The 16441-nt window shown below is 44.0% G+C and overlaps 1 protein-coding gene across 2 annotated transcripts; it reads left to right on the forward strand.

Annotated features, from left to right (window-relative positions):
* The first annotated feature begins 1692 nt into the window (after window positions 1–1692).
* Window positions 1693–11314, forward strand: cdipt (CDP-diacylglycerol--inositol 3-phosphatidyltransferase (phosphatidylinositol synthase)). Of its 2 annotated transcripts, XM_064988852.1 has the most exons (6): window positions 1693–1887; window positions 4533–4667; window positions 7344–7497; window positions 8067–8148; window positions 8510–8591; window positions 8885–11314. In XM_064988852.1, exons 1-6 carry the CDS (start codon window positions 1845–1847, stop codon window positions 9028–9030), a joined length of 642 nt encoding a protein of 213 aa, XP_064844924.1. In that variant the 5' UTR covers window positions 1693–1844; the 3' UTR covers window positions 9031–11314. The 2 variants fall into 2 exon arrangements, with proteins under 2 accessions (XP_064844924.1, XP_064844925.1); XM_064988853.1 differs by lacking the exon at window positions 4533–4667.
* Window positions 11315–16441: the final 5127 nt, after the last annotated feature.

Consider the following 16441-nt stretch of genomic DNA (forward strand, 5'->3'; position numbering starts at 1 on the left):
GTGGTATGTGAAGAATCTGATTAAACAGTGATCATTACACAGGTGTACCTTGAACTGGGGACAAGAAAAGGTCCCTATAAAATGTGCAGTTTTGCCACAACACAATGCCACAGATATCTCAAGTTTTGAGGGAGCGTGCAATTGGCATGCTGACTGCAGTAATATCCACCAGAGCTGTTGCCAGAGAATTTCATGTTAATCTCTCTACGATAAACTGCCTCCAACATTGTTTTAAGGAATTTGGCAGTATGTCCAACAGGCCTCACAACCACGCCAGCCCAGGACCTCCACATCTGGCTAATTCACGTGCGGGATCATCTGAGAGTGGGCTATAATAAAGCACTTTTGTTGGGAAAAACAAATTCTGATTGGCTGGGCCTGGCTCCCCAGTGGGTGGGCTTATGCCCATACATGGCTGCACCCCTGCCCAGTCGTGAAATCCATAGATTAAGGCCTAATTTATTTAATTCAATTCACCGATTTCCTTATATGAACTGTAACTCAGTAAAATCTTTGAAATGTTTGCATTTATAGTTTTGTTCAGTATATTTGTTAGCATTTCCTGCCAAATGTTTGTAACCCACCGATAATGCTATGGCTACACAGGGGCTGTTCAGTCTGATGCCATTGTCTCATACTACAGTCCTTATTGTGCAGATAGTTAATCTTTTACTGGTATAATTAATTGTATATTACGGTGACAATTTCTTTCCCACATGGTAGTCATTTCCAGGTCCAGTGTTTTATCCTAGCCTTTATTCTAGCATCTTGCATCTTTAATTTAGAACGATGTTTTCCGCAAGCTCATTTTGGAACATTCACGGGCAGGTCTACTGCCGTGTGTACATTACTGCGCCTAAAATGTAAAGCAATTCTAGTTCATCAAATTTTAAGCTAAACATTCCGATCTGCTCCATCAACCCTATTAATTGATACGCCCTATACATCCACTACACTACAGTTGGGATTAAGACGTAAATATACGCAATGGCCACTGAAAAATAGTGGGTATACAGCGTATGCCCTCCACTACACTGGGAGTGTGTTTTGGTGACAATAAAACCTCTTTGCCCTGACATCCTTTGGCTCTGTTCTTACCGGACATCCTTGTGGTCCTTCACACGTCCCTGAGTCAGTACATAGTGTTTAGTAGAGGTCATCCAGATCCGTTCAGTTTTTACAACTAGTATAGTAATGATTTCAGGCACAATTGTACAGGCCACTGACAGATCAAATCCTATTCTGGGCCAAGGTTGTACGGTCACACTTTGTAGAGATTTACAAGAATCCTTTAAGGCCCTGAATTAGCCAAGAGTGATCATTGGTTTACTAATTTTGACTGAGAACATTGCCATTGCCAGCTGTTATTTGCAGTGCAAAGTGAGTTTGCAGTCATTTACCGTATGTACATGGATCATTCATACAGTAATAGCAAGTAGGACACTCATGCATGCATACGATGTGCATGTGCCCTCATAAGCCCAAAATAGCTTGATTTCTTGTCCCCTGTCCTTGATGATTGAGGCTATAGAATGTCTCAAATGGTACTCTATTCCCTATTTAGTACACTACTTTTGACCAAGACCTATAGGGCTCTGATTAAATTTAGTGCACTATATAGGGGAATAGGGTGTCATTTTGGACGATATTTTACAATTAAAGGGGAGGTGCCTAGTTGTGCGTCTCACCGGAAGTCTGACGTCGCACAGCATTATGTCAAAAATAAAAATCTACATTCGAGGAAGTCAGAAGGTTACTGTAGCTAAAGATAGAAGAGTGGAATAAGACAAATATTGTCGTTTGTCGAAAATAATCTCTATCGAAAACCCCTGAAGACCACTGCAATGGCCGAGGAAAACATCTTCCTTTTCGTTCCGAATTTGATCGGTGAGTTTCTATTTACATGGATGGTTCCAATCCAATAAAAACTGGCTAAAATGTTTTGCTAGATTGCGTTAGCAAATTAGCAGCTAGCTACAGTAGGTATAATATATATATATATTACAGTTGATCTGGAAGTATTACGTTTTTGGGCGCTAAAATAAGGTAAATTGTACGGACCAGCGTGATGTACAGAAGTGACTTAATTAGTTTACGTTAATCAGCCTAGTCAATCGTAGCATAATGTTATCTGTCTGTTTGATTTGAGCCGGTTTTGCCGTCATGAATTGGCTATCACAGTGCATTCGGAAACTATTCAAACCCTTGACTTGTTCCACATTTTGTTACGTTACTGCCTCCAATTTATTAAATTGTGTTTTTCCCCTCATCAATCTACAGACACTACCCCATAATGACAAAGCAAAATCAGTTTAGACATTTTGCTAATTTATTAAAATACTGAAACATCACATTTACATAAGTATTCAGACCCTTTACTCAGTGCTTTGTTGAAGCAGCGATTACAGCTTCGAGTCTTCTTGGGTATGACGCTACAAGCTTGGCACACCTATTTGGGGAGTTTCTCCACTCTTCTCTGCAGATCTTCTCAAGCTCTGTCAGGTTGGATGGGGAGCATCGCAGCACAGCTATTTTCAGGTCTCTCCAGAGATGTCCATGAACGATTGGGTTCATGTCCGGGCTCTGGCTGGGCCATTCAGAGACTTGTTGCGTTGTCTTGGCTGTGTGCTGTTCTGATGTTGTTCTGTTGGAAGGTGAACCTTTGCCCCATGAGGTCCTGAGCGCTCTGGAGCAGGTATTCATCAAGGATCTGCAATTGTTAAATTGTAATTACTTCACCACTATGGCCTATTTATTGCCTTACCTCCTTAGCACACACTGTATACAGATTTTTCTATTGTGCTATTGACTGTACGTTTGTTTATCCCATGTGTAACTGTTTTTGTTGCACTGCTTTGCTTTATCTTGGCCAGGTTGCAGTTGTAAATGAGAACGTGTTTTCAACTGGCCTACCTGGTTAAATAAAGGTCAAACAAAAAAATATAAAAATCTCTCTGGACTTTGCTCCGTTAAACTTTCCCTCAATCCTGACTAGTCTCCCAGTCTTTGTTGCTGAAAAACATCCCCACATTATGATGCTGCCACCACCAGGTTTCCTCCAGATGTGATGCTTGGCGTTCAGGCCAAAGAGTTCAATCTTGGTTTCATCAGATCAGATAATCTTGTTTCTCATGGTCTGAGAATCCTTTAGGCAAACTCCAAGTTGGCCTGATTTTGCAGAGATGGTTGTCTTTCTGGAAGGTTCTCCCTTCTCCACAGAGGAACTCTGAAGCTCTGGCAGTGACTATCAGGTTCTTGGTCACCTCACTGACCAAGGCCCTTCTCCCCCGTTTTCTCAGTTTAGCCGGGCGGCCAGCTCCAGGAAGAGTCTTTGTGGTTCCAAACTTCTTCCATTTCAGAATGATGGAGACCTTCAATGCTGCAGACATTGTTTTTGTACCCTTCCCCAGATCTGTGCCTCGACACAATCCTGTCTCGGAGCTCTACGGACAATTCCTTCAACCTCATGCCTTGGTTTTTTGCTCTGACATGCACTGTGAACTGTGGGACCTTATATAGACAGGTGTGTGCCTTTCCAAATCTTGTCCAGTCAATTGAATTTACCACAGGTAGACTCCAATCAAGTTGGTGAAACATCTCAAGGATGATCAATGGAAACAGGATGCACCTGAGCTCAATTTCGAGTCTCATAGCAAAAGGTCTGAATAGTTATGTAAATAAGGTATTTCTGTTTTTTTAAAATTTGTAATACATTTTCTAAAATTTCTAAACTTGTTTTTGATTTGTCATTTTGGGGTATTGTGTATAGATTGCTGTGGAATTTTAAAATAAGGCTGTAACGCAACAAAATATGGGAAAAAATCAAGGGGTCTGAATACTCTCCGAATGCACTGTATATTCACAATACAAGTAGCTATAGAGAGGTGGCTAGTAGTGTAACAGTAGTGTGAAGGCGCCAGTGCCAGCAACCTGTATCACCATCTAGTATTGGAAGGATTGTTTTGTGTGCCAGACCTGGGTTGGTTTAAATACTATTTGAATTCATTTCAAGTGCTTTATCTGGGCTTGACTGGCAAAATGGACCCAGCAGTTGGAAAAGTAGACCCTTCATCCATCTGGCATGCCAGACAGACAAAGTCAAAAAGTCTTTTTACAGAGTTCAGATATTCTATTTAAAGTCTATAATCAAAACCCAAATCGGATGTGGGGCCTCGACATATCCGTCCTGTTAGGGATAGGGCTTCTGATGTGTGGCTTCTTAGTAGCTCTCTTTAGGATTGGAATGTTCTCTGTCAAATCTTTAAGATGGTCAAGCTCACTAGAATGCCTGGAGATTTTTCTCGCAGAGAGGGAGCGAAGGTCTCTGTCTCAGAGTATGTTGTCACATTGGGCTGGCCAAATCCTGTTTTTAACACCACCTCCCTTCACCCACCCTTGGCCCTCCTTTCCTCCTCTTTCCTTTCCTCCCCTCTCCTCTTTCCTTTCCTCCCCTTTCCTCTTTCCTCCCCTTTCCTCTATCCTTTCCTCCTCTCTCGTCCTCCCCTCTCCTCTGATCCTATCCTCTCTGTTAGGCTATGCCCGCATCGTGCTGGCTCTGCTTGCCTTCTACCTAATGCCATGCTGTCCCGTACCAGCTGTGTTCTTCTACCTGCTCAGTGCCCTCCTGGATGCCTTTGATGGGCACGCTGCCCGCGCCCTCAACCAAGGTATCACCATTACAACTATTCATGTCGTTTTTGCCCTGCGATAGAGTCAACCCATGATAGATTTATTCAGACTCTCTGGGTCTCAAGAGTCGGACTGATATGAGCGTTGTGCTGATATCAAAAACGGGAACAATGTTCTTATAAGGCTGCTGTCCACTAAAGGTAAATCCTGATTCGGCTACCTGATGAAATGATACGGACGGGATGCGCTTCATGTTATCCATATTATTTGTTTGAATAAAAGAAAAAAAATCATAATTACAGAAAGTGGAAATGGGTCAACACAGGGAAGATGGGTCGTGTGTGTGCACGTGTGTCGAGCCTATTCGTGTGCACGAGCCGCTAATCCCTACCGTGGTCCATATAAAAAAAAGTCACCATGACACGAGACAATTCAACACTTTTTTTTTTTTTTTTTTTTTTTTTGCAACAAACTTAGTATTAGGTGGGTACAATGACAGTTCCACGTTGGGTTGTAAAAGCATCCATATTGTTCTGGATGTCGGCGAAGTACCTCTTTGTCCCTGCCCCCCCCCGTTGTCGTTGTTTGTTGATAAAAATTGGCGACAGACAGTACTTCAGATCACGGCTTTGTTAATAAACAGATTTACTCCTCCACTTATTCTGCTCTCACGTATTGAACCCAGCAGGAAGTACCAAGCATAGTCGATTCAACATCCATATGGAGTTTAGGTTCCAGACACTCCCACCAGCTCCTGTGGATCCTGTAGGTAGATGTCTTTCCCCCCCCCCGGCTCTGACCGTCTTGTGGTCCTCCTCCAGTCAAGCTCGCTTGATCAGCGTCTGGGAGTGGAAGGCGGCTCCGCTGACCCGGTGCGCCATGGGGCGGGAGGACGTCTGGTCGTCTCTTAGCATGGCGTTCCTTAGGCGCCGCGGTCAGGTTAAAGCTGGTTAAACCCTCCACACCTTCGGTGTCCTCAAGGAGGAGTGGCTCGGTCCATCTGTACGAGCTTCAGATACTCATCCATCCAGTTACGCACCGCCGAGGCCTTCTCCCCGGGCAAACACCGGATGCAGCATGTCCCAACGGTACCTCCTTGTTGGCTATGAGGATCATCTCTAACACCGTGGAGATGACCAGGGCTACCCTCCCCACGGCCCGGCATACTGATCAACCCCCCCCCCCCCCCCCAGAGCAATGCTTAGCCTCTCCACATAAACGGGTCAGCCACATGCTCCATCATACCGGAGGAGTGGCCCTGGAGGACTAGTGGGCGCTGTTGATGCCCACGTCCGGTAGATCCTTGTCACTTGGGGTCCTCTTGTACAGTTTGGACCACATCTCGCCCGGAGTATGACAGTTCCTGCCCCATTCCCACAGCTGTTCCAAGTCTAAATCTGTCTCTGGCTTTCAGGCAATCCTGGAGAATAACAGCTAGAAGGTTTCTCTCGCCTTTGCCGTTTCTCTTCTATTATAAAATAGTGCCGTGGTCATGAACCGGAGCTCATTAGCTGCACAAATGACAGAATCGGAGGTTTAAAGTCCTTGTCTGAGATGCTGATGTATCTGTGTTGTGTATTGGCTAAAATACTTGCTGTTTGCATCTGTAAGGTTTCATAACACTGGTAATGAATAAGTCCAATAGGAAAAGGAAAAGCTGCACACTTTATCCACCCAACATTTTGACGGCTAAACTGTCTTAATCCGGGTTTCATGTCAAACACGGCGGGTCACAAGGAGGTTTCCATTGGACACTTGCAGGTGTTTCTAATCACGGCAATGGCAGCAGGTGATAGGCCTGTCGTCGATCCAAATATCAACTATATATATATATATATATCATGAATGGAAATCAAACGACCGGGCGAGTGGTTGAAACGTGCATGAAACAGGAGTATGAATGGCAGAAGCGAAGGTATGTCACAATAGACAGAGCGGAAGTGTGAACATACACAGTCTTGCCTATATGTGTCTTTAGTGACCAGTGGGAACCTCCAGTGGTCTGCAGCCGACAGACATAAGGTCTGGCGGTGTCTAGATTTTCATACAGTCATGTCGTTTCTGTACCATACTGAGGTACATGGTATTACCGGAAGTGCATAAAAGGGGCAGTATTGAAAACATTTAAAAAATATATAATAATTACACACAACCATTTAGGCAACAGGGGCCTTGATTCAAAGTAAGCAAACCAAATGCATAGCTGGAGCCCTGAGCTGGATATTTATTTATTTATTTGACACATCTTTGATTTATTATAGTTATACTTAGTTATAAGCAGCGGTGTAGCACACAGCCCCCCCCACACACACACACAAAAATATTAGTGTAATTTTACGTTATTGAAAATCAGTCTGTGTTTTGAAATCCCAGTATACAGTATTAAAAATGTATATCACCCAAGCCTAGACAGACATATTGAATACTGTATCGAGATGACTTTAGGAGTCTATTGATTGGGAGTGAAGAGATTGTGTTCTCACTGTCTTTGGTAAAACACACTGCATGGCATCACATTTTCCATACACTTGAGTCGTACAGTTTGCAAATGTCTAAGCTATCTGGAGTTTTGCCAGCCGGTGGTTAAAGTTCCTGCACAGCATTCTCTAATTCCTTTTCACGTAATTTGTAAAAAATACATTTGGGTAATCATTTTGTATCAATCGATGTGCTATACAAAAAGAACCCCTCCCTGTCTTTCCCCTGTCCTGTAGGCACTAAGTTTGGTGCGATGCTGGACATGTTGACAGACCGCTGTGCCACCATGTGTCTCCTGGTCAACCTAGCTCTGCTTTACCCCTCCTACACCTTCCTCTTCCAGATCAGCATGAGCCTGGACATCGCCAGCCACTGGCTGCACCTGCACAGGTACGTAACAAAAGAGCCTCAGAGAACCATGAACTGTACAATACATACGATTTACACAAATAATCATGGATTCAGTGAATGTTTTGTGTCCATTAAGTGGGGGGGGGGGGTGTTTGTCGCCCATTATTTTGAGTTGTATTGGGGCTCCTCACCCCATCCACAGCCAAGTGTGTATAGTTTGTTGGTCCATCTGATTTGTCTAGGTCAGTGTGGCTAACAGAGATGTTGGGTTCATCTCCATAATCCTCTCCTTCGACTGATTTGAAAGGAATGGACACGTGACAGCTGATTCCCAGTAGTAGGCACCCACAATATTGCTTTAGCACGTGTTTTTTTTCAATGTGGATGGAGAAAAGGCTGTTTTTAGACTACTGAGATACATACACATGTGATGGCCCGGGGTGTAATGGTGATTAAAATGGTGGTGTAACGTCCTTGTACTGAATTAAAGGTTAAACCTCTCTCATTCGGGCTCTCTTGCTCTCACGCTCCCTCTCTCTCTCCATCCCACTTTTTCTCGCTCTCTCTCTGTCTCGCTCTCTCTCTGTCTCGCTCTTTCTCTGTCTCAGCTCAACGATGAAGGGATCCACCAGCCACAAGGCCATTGATCTATCTGGAAACCCCATTCTTCGCCTCTACTACACTTCCCGTGTAAGAAATTCAGTCATACACACACACACACACACACCAACATGGTCATACACACACACACCACTAAAATAAAAGTCCTTTCTCACTTTACATGAACATTTTAGTAATTTAGGAAACGCTCTTATCCAGAGAGACTTACAGGAGCAATTAGGGTTAAGTGTCTTGCTCAATGGGACATTGACGGATTTGTCACCTTGTCGGCTTGGGGATTCAAACCAGTTACTGGCCCAACAGTCTTAACTGTTAGCATGCGCCCATGCACACACAATTATTACATACACTCTCTATCTCTCACTCACACACACACACACACCCACACGTACGTGTGCCAACAACCTGATCTAACTGCTGTCTTCCATAGCCGGTGCTGTTTGTCATGTGTATGGGAAACGAGCTCTTCTTCTGCCTGCTCTACGTCTCCTACTACATTGAGGAACCCCATGGTGAGTCTCTTCACTCTGTCCCCCCCCCACCCCCCACCTCTTATTTTCTTAGTTTCTCCCTCTCTTTTCTCTCCCTTTGCATATCTTCCATTCTCCGTTCTCTCCCTCTCTTCAAATCTCTCTCAATCCCCCGCTGTAATATCCCTCCCTCCTTGCCTCGGTCTACATACGTCGGCTCATATTCACTCACAGAAGCATAGTCCTCCTCTGCTGAATAGCTGGCCTGTACAGCAGGTCCTACGCATTAGGAAGGAAAACAACAGGACTTCTTCTTCTTCTTGTCTCTTCTCCAGTGTGGCTGCAGTGGCTGCTTGGTGTCTGTGCCGTGGTGTGTGTGCTGAAGTCTGCCATCAGCGTTCTGCACCTGATCACTGCCTCCAGGAACATGGCTGCCATCGACGTGTCCGACCGTGAGAGGGAGAGGAGCAAGGCCGAGTGAGGGAGGGGGGGCTCTTAATCCCTTGGTACTTGTGTAGATCTGAGAGGATGGGTGTAACACTTTGGGAACCAATCCACCTTGTCCTCTGATAGGCTTGGTCCGTCTGTTTTTCCCCCCCTACTGTTTTGCACCGACCCAATCCTCTCGGATCTACTTGAATGTCTAGGGGTTAGAGGTCGATAAGGTAAAGAAGAGGGGGAGGGTGTAGGAGGCTGTAGATGGGTGCAGCTCAATAGTCTAAAGTGGCTTCCTTTCCTCGTGTCCTTTCCTTCCATCTGCACTGATCTGAAAACAAGCGATTGGTGAAAACAGTAAGGTGGATGCCTACAAGTCAATACTGTTTACCCATCCAGTTATTTCACATCAGACGAGAGAAAGGATTGGAGATGAGGAGAGGAAGCCACTAGACTATTGAGATGCACCCTGCGTCCCAAAAGTCTCAAATAACCTACTTTTCTTAGTCGCCGCTTGAGCACTGATAGGAAAGGATGTGAAATCATTGGGTGGGAAGGAGACAAGAAAATTAAGCAAGGAAATGAGGATATTTGAGAGGATTGGGACACATACTGAAAGCAGAGTCAGACTTGCTGTGTTTGTTGGATAGAGTTGAAGGTGTGAGAACAAATATTATTGTGTGATGTAGCAAAGATGGAGGTAAGCTTAGTCAGGGGACCTTTTTAAAAACCAAACTGATGATGGCTATTTATTTTAGTTAGAAGATTGTAACAACTTAAACCTTCTGTTATCAAGCCTACTTGTATAGTGTTGTCAGCCTGACATTATAACCGGTGTCAAAACTTGAAAAAGTTAACAGTGGTGGTACATTTTTGTATGCGAGCAAATCATTGCAGGCTTTAATATTGTCTAGCTAACTAGCCAACACGAATCACTTTCCACCAGACCTTATTTAGTAGACTTCATAACCAAGGGTTTGAGCGATACGTGTTATCTTGAAATACTCTTTTTAAGTGGTAACGTCCAAGTCACTACTATTGATGTTCCTATTAATATTTCAATTCCTATGGTTGTTTTTTATTATTCTCTGTCGCCATCATCAGTAATGATTTGAAATAGTTGCACTAGAAATGTCGTTCACCATCAGTTCACTTGCTATCTTGACAATTGAGTCTTTACAGCTTTACTTTACCTTGACTTTTCTCATCATTTCTTCTTTTTTGTACTGTGGTAATCAAAGCCAATGACATTTTATTTGTCACATGGACCAAATACAACAGGTGAAGGTGCTTACCGTGAAATGTAGACGTTGCCCAGGCCACAGATCTCGGATCAGATTACCCAACCACAACTCTTAACCTTGACCACCAGGAGGATAGCATATCTGACCCTGAACCAGTGCTTAGTTGCAACTTGTACCAACTGGTAATGGCAGGGGCGCAACTTTCACTGGGGACATGCCCCCCCCCCCCCCTCCCCAGGTTTTATCATTGGAATGTGATTATAAAACGAGGCAATGGTGTGCTTTAGGACCATGCGGGACGCCTCCGAGCGGTCGGGTAGACTGTTTAGAGTGTTTATCCGAAAGGATAAAACAAAAAATATATATATAATTGTCCCCCCCTCTTCTAAAACCAAAGTTGCGCCCCTGGATAGTGGTGACTGTAGAGGTGGTGTTGGACTTTTACATTGCAGTGATGATTGGATGGGGAAGATGCACACACTTTCTTAGACATGTGCGCACACCTTTTTTTTCAGACACGTATGCACACACACACACACACACACCCACGCGCTTGCCACACACATACTCACGACACTTGCTTACAGACATGCATTCATCAATATTGGGCACATTCCTTAGCTCAAGTGAAGACCACCTGAGTATTATGTTTTGAGTGTTTGTTATAAATATTATTCAACGAGCTTTTCTATCATCACTGTGTGACCGTGTGTACTATATATATATACTGTGGCTGATCTGTTTTATCGTCAACCATTAGAAACTAGGTTTGGAGTGGGGCTACGTTGCTATCAGCCAGGTGGCGTCAAAGGTCTCTAGTTCATTTGAGTTCAACAAGACATTTGGGAGAATGTGCTGTGTACTTTGGGTTGTGTACATTGCGAAGGTGGGAGGGAGGAGCACAAAAAAAAAAAAACAAGCCATGTAAGATCTACGATAACATCTGCAAATACATTGTGGGTGTCCGTGTAAGAAAGGTGTTTTTAGGTTTTATTTCCATGCAGTGCCTCCGGCTTGCAGATATTGTTCAGAATGTCTTTGTCAACAGTAATAGATGAAAAGGTAATAAAGATATATTTGAACCAACCAGTTTGCTCTCCTATGCCAGTATCTTCAGTTATTATGTGCATGGCTTCTTGTACAGTGTCCTTTTTCAAAGGACCAATCCCAGTCTCTGGTTCTGCCCAAGAGACCTTCAAGTGCTAGAAACGGGGAGGGCGAGCTAAAAGGCAGTGGGCCGGACTCGAACCCATGCCGACTCTGGCACAAGTGCGTGCCAGGGTGAGCGGCTGCAACCGCTGGACCACACAGGTCCCACCTTGTACAGTGGCCGTTGAGTTTCTAGGTAGTGTAGTCAAAGTAGAGGTCCAGAGTCGTTATTGTACAAGCCAGCGCCATGGGTAATAGGAGGGACTTATAGAGATCCTATTAAATTCTAATAATCTCTTGTTTTGTTTTTTTTCCAGAATCGACCAATAGGAATTTCTAAGCAAAAAAACATGCAGACTTTTATTCCGAGTTCTGATGCTGCTTTCAAGACAACTCGCGGCATTAGCAATGTTGTCATTGTCCTCCACGATGAAATCTGGGAGGGGACTGTGTATCTGTCTCCGTGCGTACATACTTATGTCACACACAATATCTGACCCCACTGACACATTTTTGGAAGTGCATAGCGGCAGTATGTGACGATAGTTGCAGGCAGGGCAGGCATATCTGGTGAGTAACAAACATATTTTGACAGAGCTGGTGAATGGTAGCTTTCTGGGCAGAGAGGAGATCTTGTCATATTCATAATCTCCTCTGCCCAGATACTGGTTCAGGCTTTGGTTTTGGTCCCATGTTTCATTAGCTGAAGTAAAAAATCTACAATTTTCCAAATGCACAAAAAGCTTATTTCTCTCAAATTTTGTGCTCAAATTTGTTTACATCCCTGTTTGTGAGCATTTCTTCTTTGCCAAGATAATCCATCCACCTGACAGGTGGCAAATCAAGAAGCTTGGGGGTGGCAGGTAGCCTACTGGTTAGAGCATTGGGCCAGTAACCGAAAGAGCTTGCGGGATCGAATTCCTGAGTTGACAAGGTAAAAATCTGTCGTTCTGCCTCTGAACAAGGCAGTTAACCTACTCTTCCCCGGTAGGCCATCATTGTAAATAACAATTTGTTCTTAACTGACTTGCCCTGTTTAAATATAGGTTTAATTTTAAAAAGCTGGTTAAACAGCACGATCATAACACAGGTGGACCTTGTGCTGGGGACAATAAAAGGCCACTTTTCACAAAACACAATGCCACAAATGTCTCAGGTTTTGCGGGAGCATGCAATTGGCATGCTGACTGCAGGAATGTCCACCAGAGCTGTTGCTAGATAATTCAATGTTAATTTCTCTATCATACAGTGCATTCGAAAAGTATTCAGACCCCTTGACTTTTTCCACATTTTGTTAAATTACAGCCTTATTCTACAATGGAAAAAATAAACATCCTCCTCAATCTACACACAAAAGCCCTGAAAGACAAAGCAAAAACAGGTTTAAATTTTTTAAATTAATTAATTTATATATATATATATATATATGTAAAAAAAACATACCTAATTTATATAAATATTAAGACCCTTTGCTATGAGATCCGAAATTGAACTCGGGTGCATCCTTTTCCCATTGATCATCCTTGAGATGTTTCTACAACTTGATTGAAGTCCACCTGTGGTAAATTCAATTGATTGGACATGATTTGGAAAGGCACATACCTGTCTATATAAGGTCCCACAGTTGAAAGTGCATGTCAGAGCAAAAACCGAAGACATGAGGTCGAAGGAAGTGTCCGTAGAGCTCAGAGACAGGATTGTGTCAAGGCAAAGCTCTTGGGAAGGGTACCAAAAACGTTATTCAGCATTTGTATTTATTATGGATCCCCATTAGCAACTACTCTTAATCGGGTCCAGCAAAATTTAAGGCAGTTTATAAAATTTTAAAACAATACAATACATTCACAGATTTCACAACATTGTGTGCCCTCAGGCCCATACTCCACCACTACCACATATCTACATGACTAAATCCATGTGTATGTATAGTGCATATGTTATCGTGTGTGTGTGTGTATGAATGTGTCTGTGCCAATGTTTGTGTTGCTTCACAGTCCCTGCTGTTTCATAAGGTGTTTTTTTAATCTGTTTTTTAAATCTAATTTTACTGCTTGCGTCAGTTACTTGATGTGGAATAGAGTTCCATGTAGTCATGGCTCTATGTAGTACTGTGTGCCTCCCATAGTCTGTTCTGGACTTGGGGACTGTGAAGAGACCTCTTGTGGCATGTCTTGTGGAGTATGCATGGGTGTCCAAGCTGTGTGGCAGTAGTTTAGACAGACAGCCCGGTGCATTCAACATGTCAATACTTCTCATAAATAAAAGTAGTGATGAAGTCAATCTCTCCTCCACTTTCAGCCAGGAGAGATTGACATGCAAATTATTAATATTACCTCTCTGTGTACATCCAAGGACCAGCCATGCTGCCCTGTTCTGAGCCAATTGCAATTTTCTAAAGTCCTTTTTTTTGTGGCACTTGACCACCCGACTGAACAGTAGTCAAGGTACGACAAAACTATGGCCTGTAGGACCTGCCTTGTTGATAGTTTTAAGAAGGCAGAGCATCGCTTTATTATGAACATAATTCTCCCCATCTTAGCTACTACTGTATCAATATGTTTTGACCATGACAGTTTACAATCTAATGTTACTCCAAGCAGTTTAGTCATCTCAACTTGCTCAATTTCCACATTATTTAGTACAAGATTTAGCTGAGGTTTAGGGTTTAGTGAGTGTTTTGTTCCAAATACAATGCTTTTAGTTTTAGTAATATTTAAGGCTAACTTATTCCTTGCCACCCACTATGAAACTAACTGCAGCTCTTTGTTGAGTGTTGCAGTCATTTCAGTCGCAGTAGTATCTGATGTGTATAGTGTTGAGTCAACCGCATACATAGAAACTCTGGCTTTACTCAAGTCAGTGACATGTCGTCAGTAAGATTTAAAAAGCAAGGGGCCTAAACAACTACCCTGGAGAATTCCTTGGTAAGGGAGGTGACCAAGAATCCGATGGTGACTTTTACAGAGCTCCAGAGTTCCTCTGGAAATGGGAGAACCTTCCAAAAGGACAACCATCTCTGCAACAATCCACCAATCAGGCATTTATGGTAGAGTGGCCAGACGGAAGCCACTCTACCTCTGCCTTTTGTCAAACTCCTGCATGGAGTTTGACAAAAGGCACCTAAAGAACTCTGACCACGCGAAACAAGATTCTCTGGTCTGATGAAACCAAGATTGAACTCTTTGGCCTGAATGCAAGCGTCACGTCTGGAGGAAACCTGGCACCATCCCTACGGTGAAGAATGGTGGTGGGTATCAGGTAAGACCCAAGTGCAGACTGTGTTGAAGTAACAATATTTAATGCAACAACAGTGACAGGCAGACGACAGGACAAGGCAGGCAGGGGCTGATAATCCAGAATAGTGGGGCCAAGGTACAGGACAGCAGGCAGGTAGATCCAGGGTCAGATCAGGCAGAGGTCGGTAATCCAGAGTAGGGGCACTCACAGGACGGCAGGCAGGCTCAGAGTCAGTACAGGCAAGGGTCAAAACCAGGAGGAAGAGAAAAGGCGACTGGGGAAAAGCAGGAGCTGAGACAAAACTCTGGTTGACTTGAACAAACAAGATGAACTGGCACAGACAGACAGAAAACACAGGTATAAATACCCAGGGGATAAGTGGAGAAGATGGGCAACACCTGGAGGGTGGTGGAGACAAGCATAAGGACAGGTGAAACCGATCAGGGTGTGATAGTGGGGATGGTTTTCAGCGACAGGGACTGGGAGACTAGTCAGGATCGAGGGAAAGATGAAAGGAGCAAAGTACAGAGAGATCCTTGATGAAAACCTGCTCCAGAGCGCTCAGGACCTTAGACTGGGCCAAAGGTTCACCGTCCAACAGAACAACGACCCTAAGCACACAACCAAGACAATGCGGGGGTGGCTTCAGGACAAGTCTCTGAATGTCCTTGAGTGGCCCAGCCAGAGCCACGGTCTCTGCGGAGACCTGAAAATAGCTTTGCAGCGACGCTCCCCATTCAACCTGACAGAGTTTGAGAGAATCTGCAAAGAAGAATGGGAGAAACTCCCCAAATACAGGTGTGCCAAGCTTGTAGCATCTAAACCAAGAAGACTCGAAGCTGTAATTGCTGCCAATTGTGCTTCAACAAAGTAATGAGTAAAGGGCCTGAATACTTATGTAAATGTGATATTTCAGTTTTAAATTTTTAATACATTTGCAAACGTTTCTAAAAACCTATTTTTGCTTTGTCATTATGTGTTATTGTGTGTACATTGATGAGGGACAAATAAAGCTGTAACGTAACAAAATGTGGAAAAAGTCAAGGGGTCGGACTACTTTCCGAATGCACTCTAAGCTGCCTCCAACGTTATTTTAGAGAATTTAGCAGTACACCCAACCAGCCTCACAACAGCAGACCACGTGGAACCATGACAGCCCAAGACCTCCACATCAAGCTTCTTCACTTGCAGGATTGTCTGATGGGGGATGGGTGTGGGGTGCTGAGGAGTATTTCTGTCTTTAATTAAAGCCCTTTTGTGGGGAAAAACTCATTCTGATTGGCTGGGTCTGGCTCCCCAGTGGGTAGGCCTGGCTGCCAAGTGAATGGGCCTATGCCCTCCAATGGCTGCACCCCTGCCCAGTCATGTGAAATCCATACATTAGAGCCTAATGCATTCACTCCAACACCATCACTAAGTTTGCCGATGACACAACAGTGTAGGCCTGATCACCGACAACGACGAGACAGCCTATAGGGAGGAGAACAGAGCCCTGGCCGTGTGGACAACAGGACAACAACCTCTCCCTCAACGTGATCAAGACAAAGGAGATGATTGTGGCCTACAGGAAAAAGAGGACTGAGCAAACCCCCATTCTCATTGACGGGGCTGTAGTGGAGCAGGTTGAGAGCTTCAAGTTCAATGGTGTCCACATCATCAACAAACTCACATGGTCCAAGCACACCAAGACAGTCGCGAAGAGGGCACGACAACGCCTATTCCCCCTCAGGAGATGGAAAAATTTTGGCATGGGTCCTCAGATCCTCAAAAGGTTCTACAGCTGCACCATCGAGAGCATCCTGTCTGGTTGCATCACTGCCTGGTATG

The sequence above is a fragment of the Oncorhynchus masou genome, chromosome 15 (assembly GCF_036934945.1).
Source record: "Oncorhynchus masou masou isolate Uvic2021 chromosome 15, UVic_Omas_1.1, whole genome shotgun sequence".
NCBI lineage: Eukaryota > Metazoa > Chordata > Actinopteri > Salmoniformes > Salmonidae > Oncorhynchus > Oncorhynchus masou.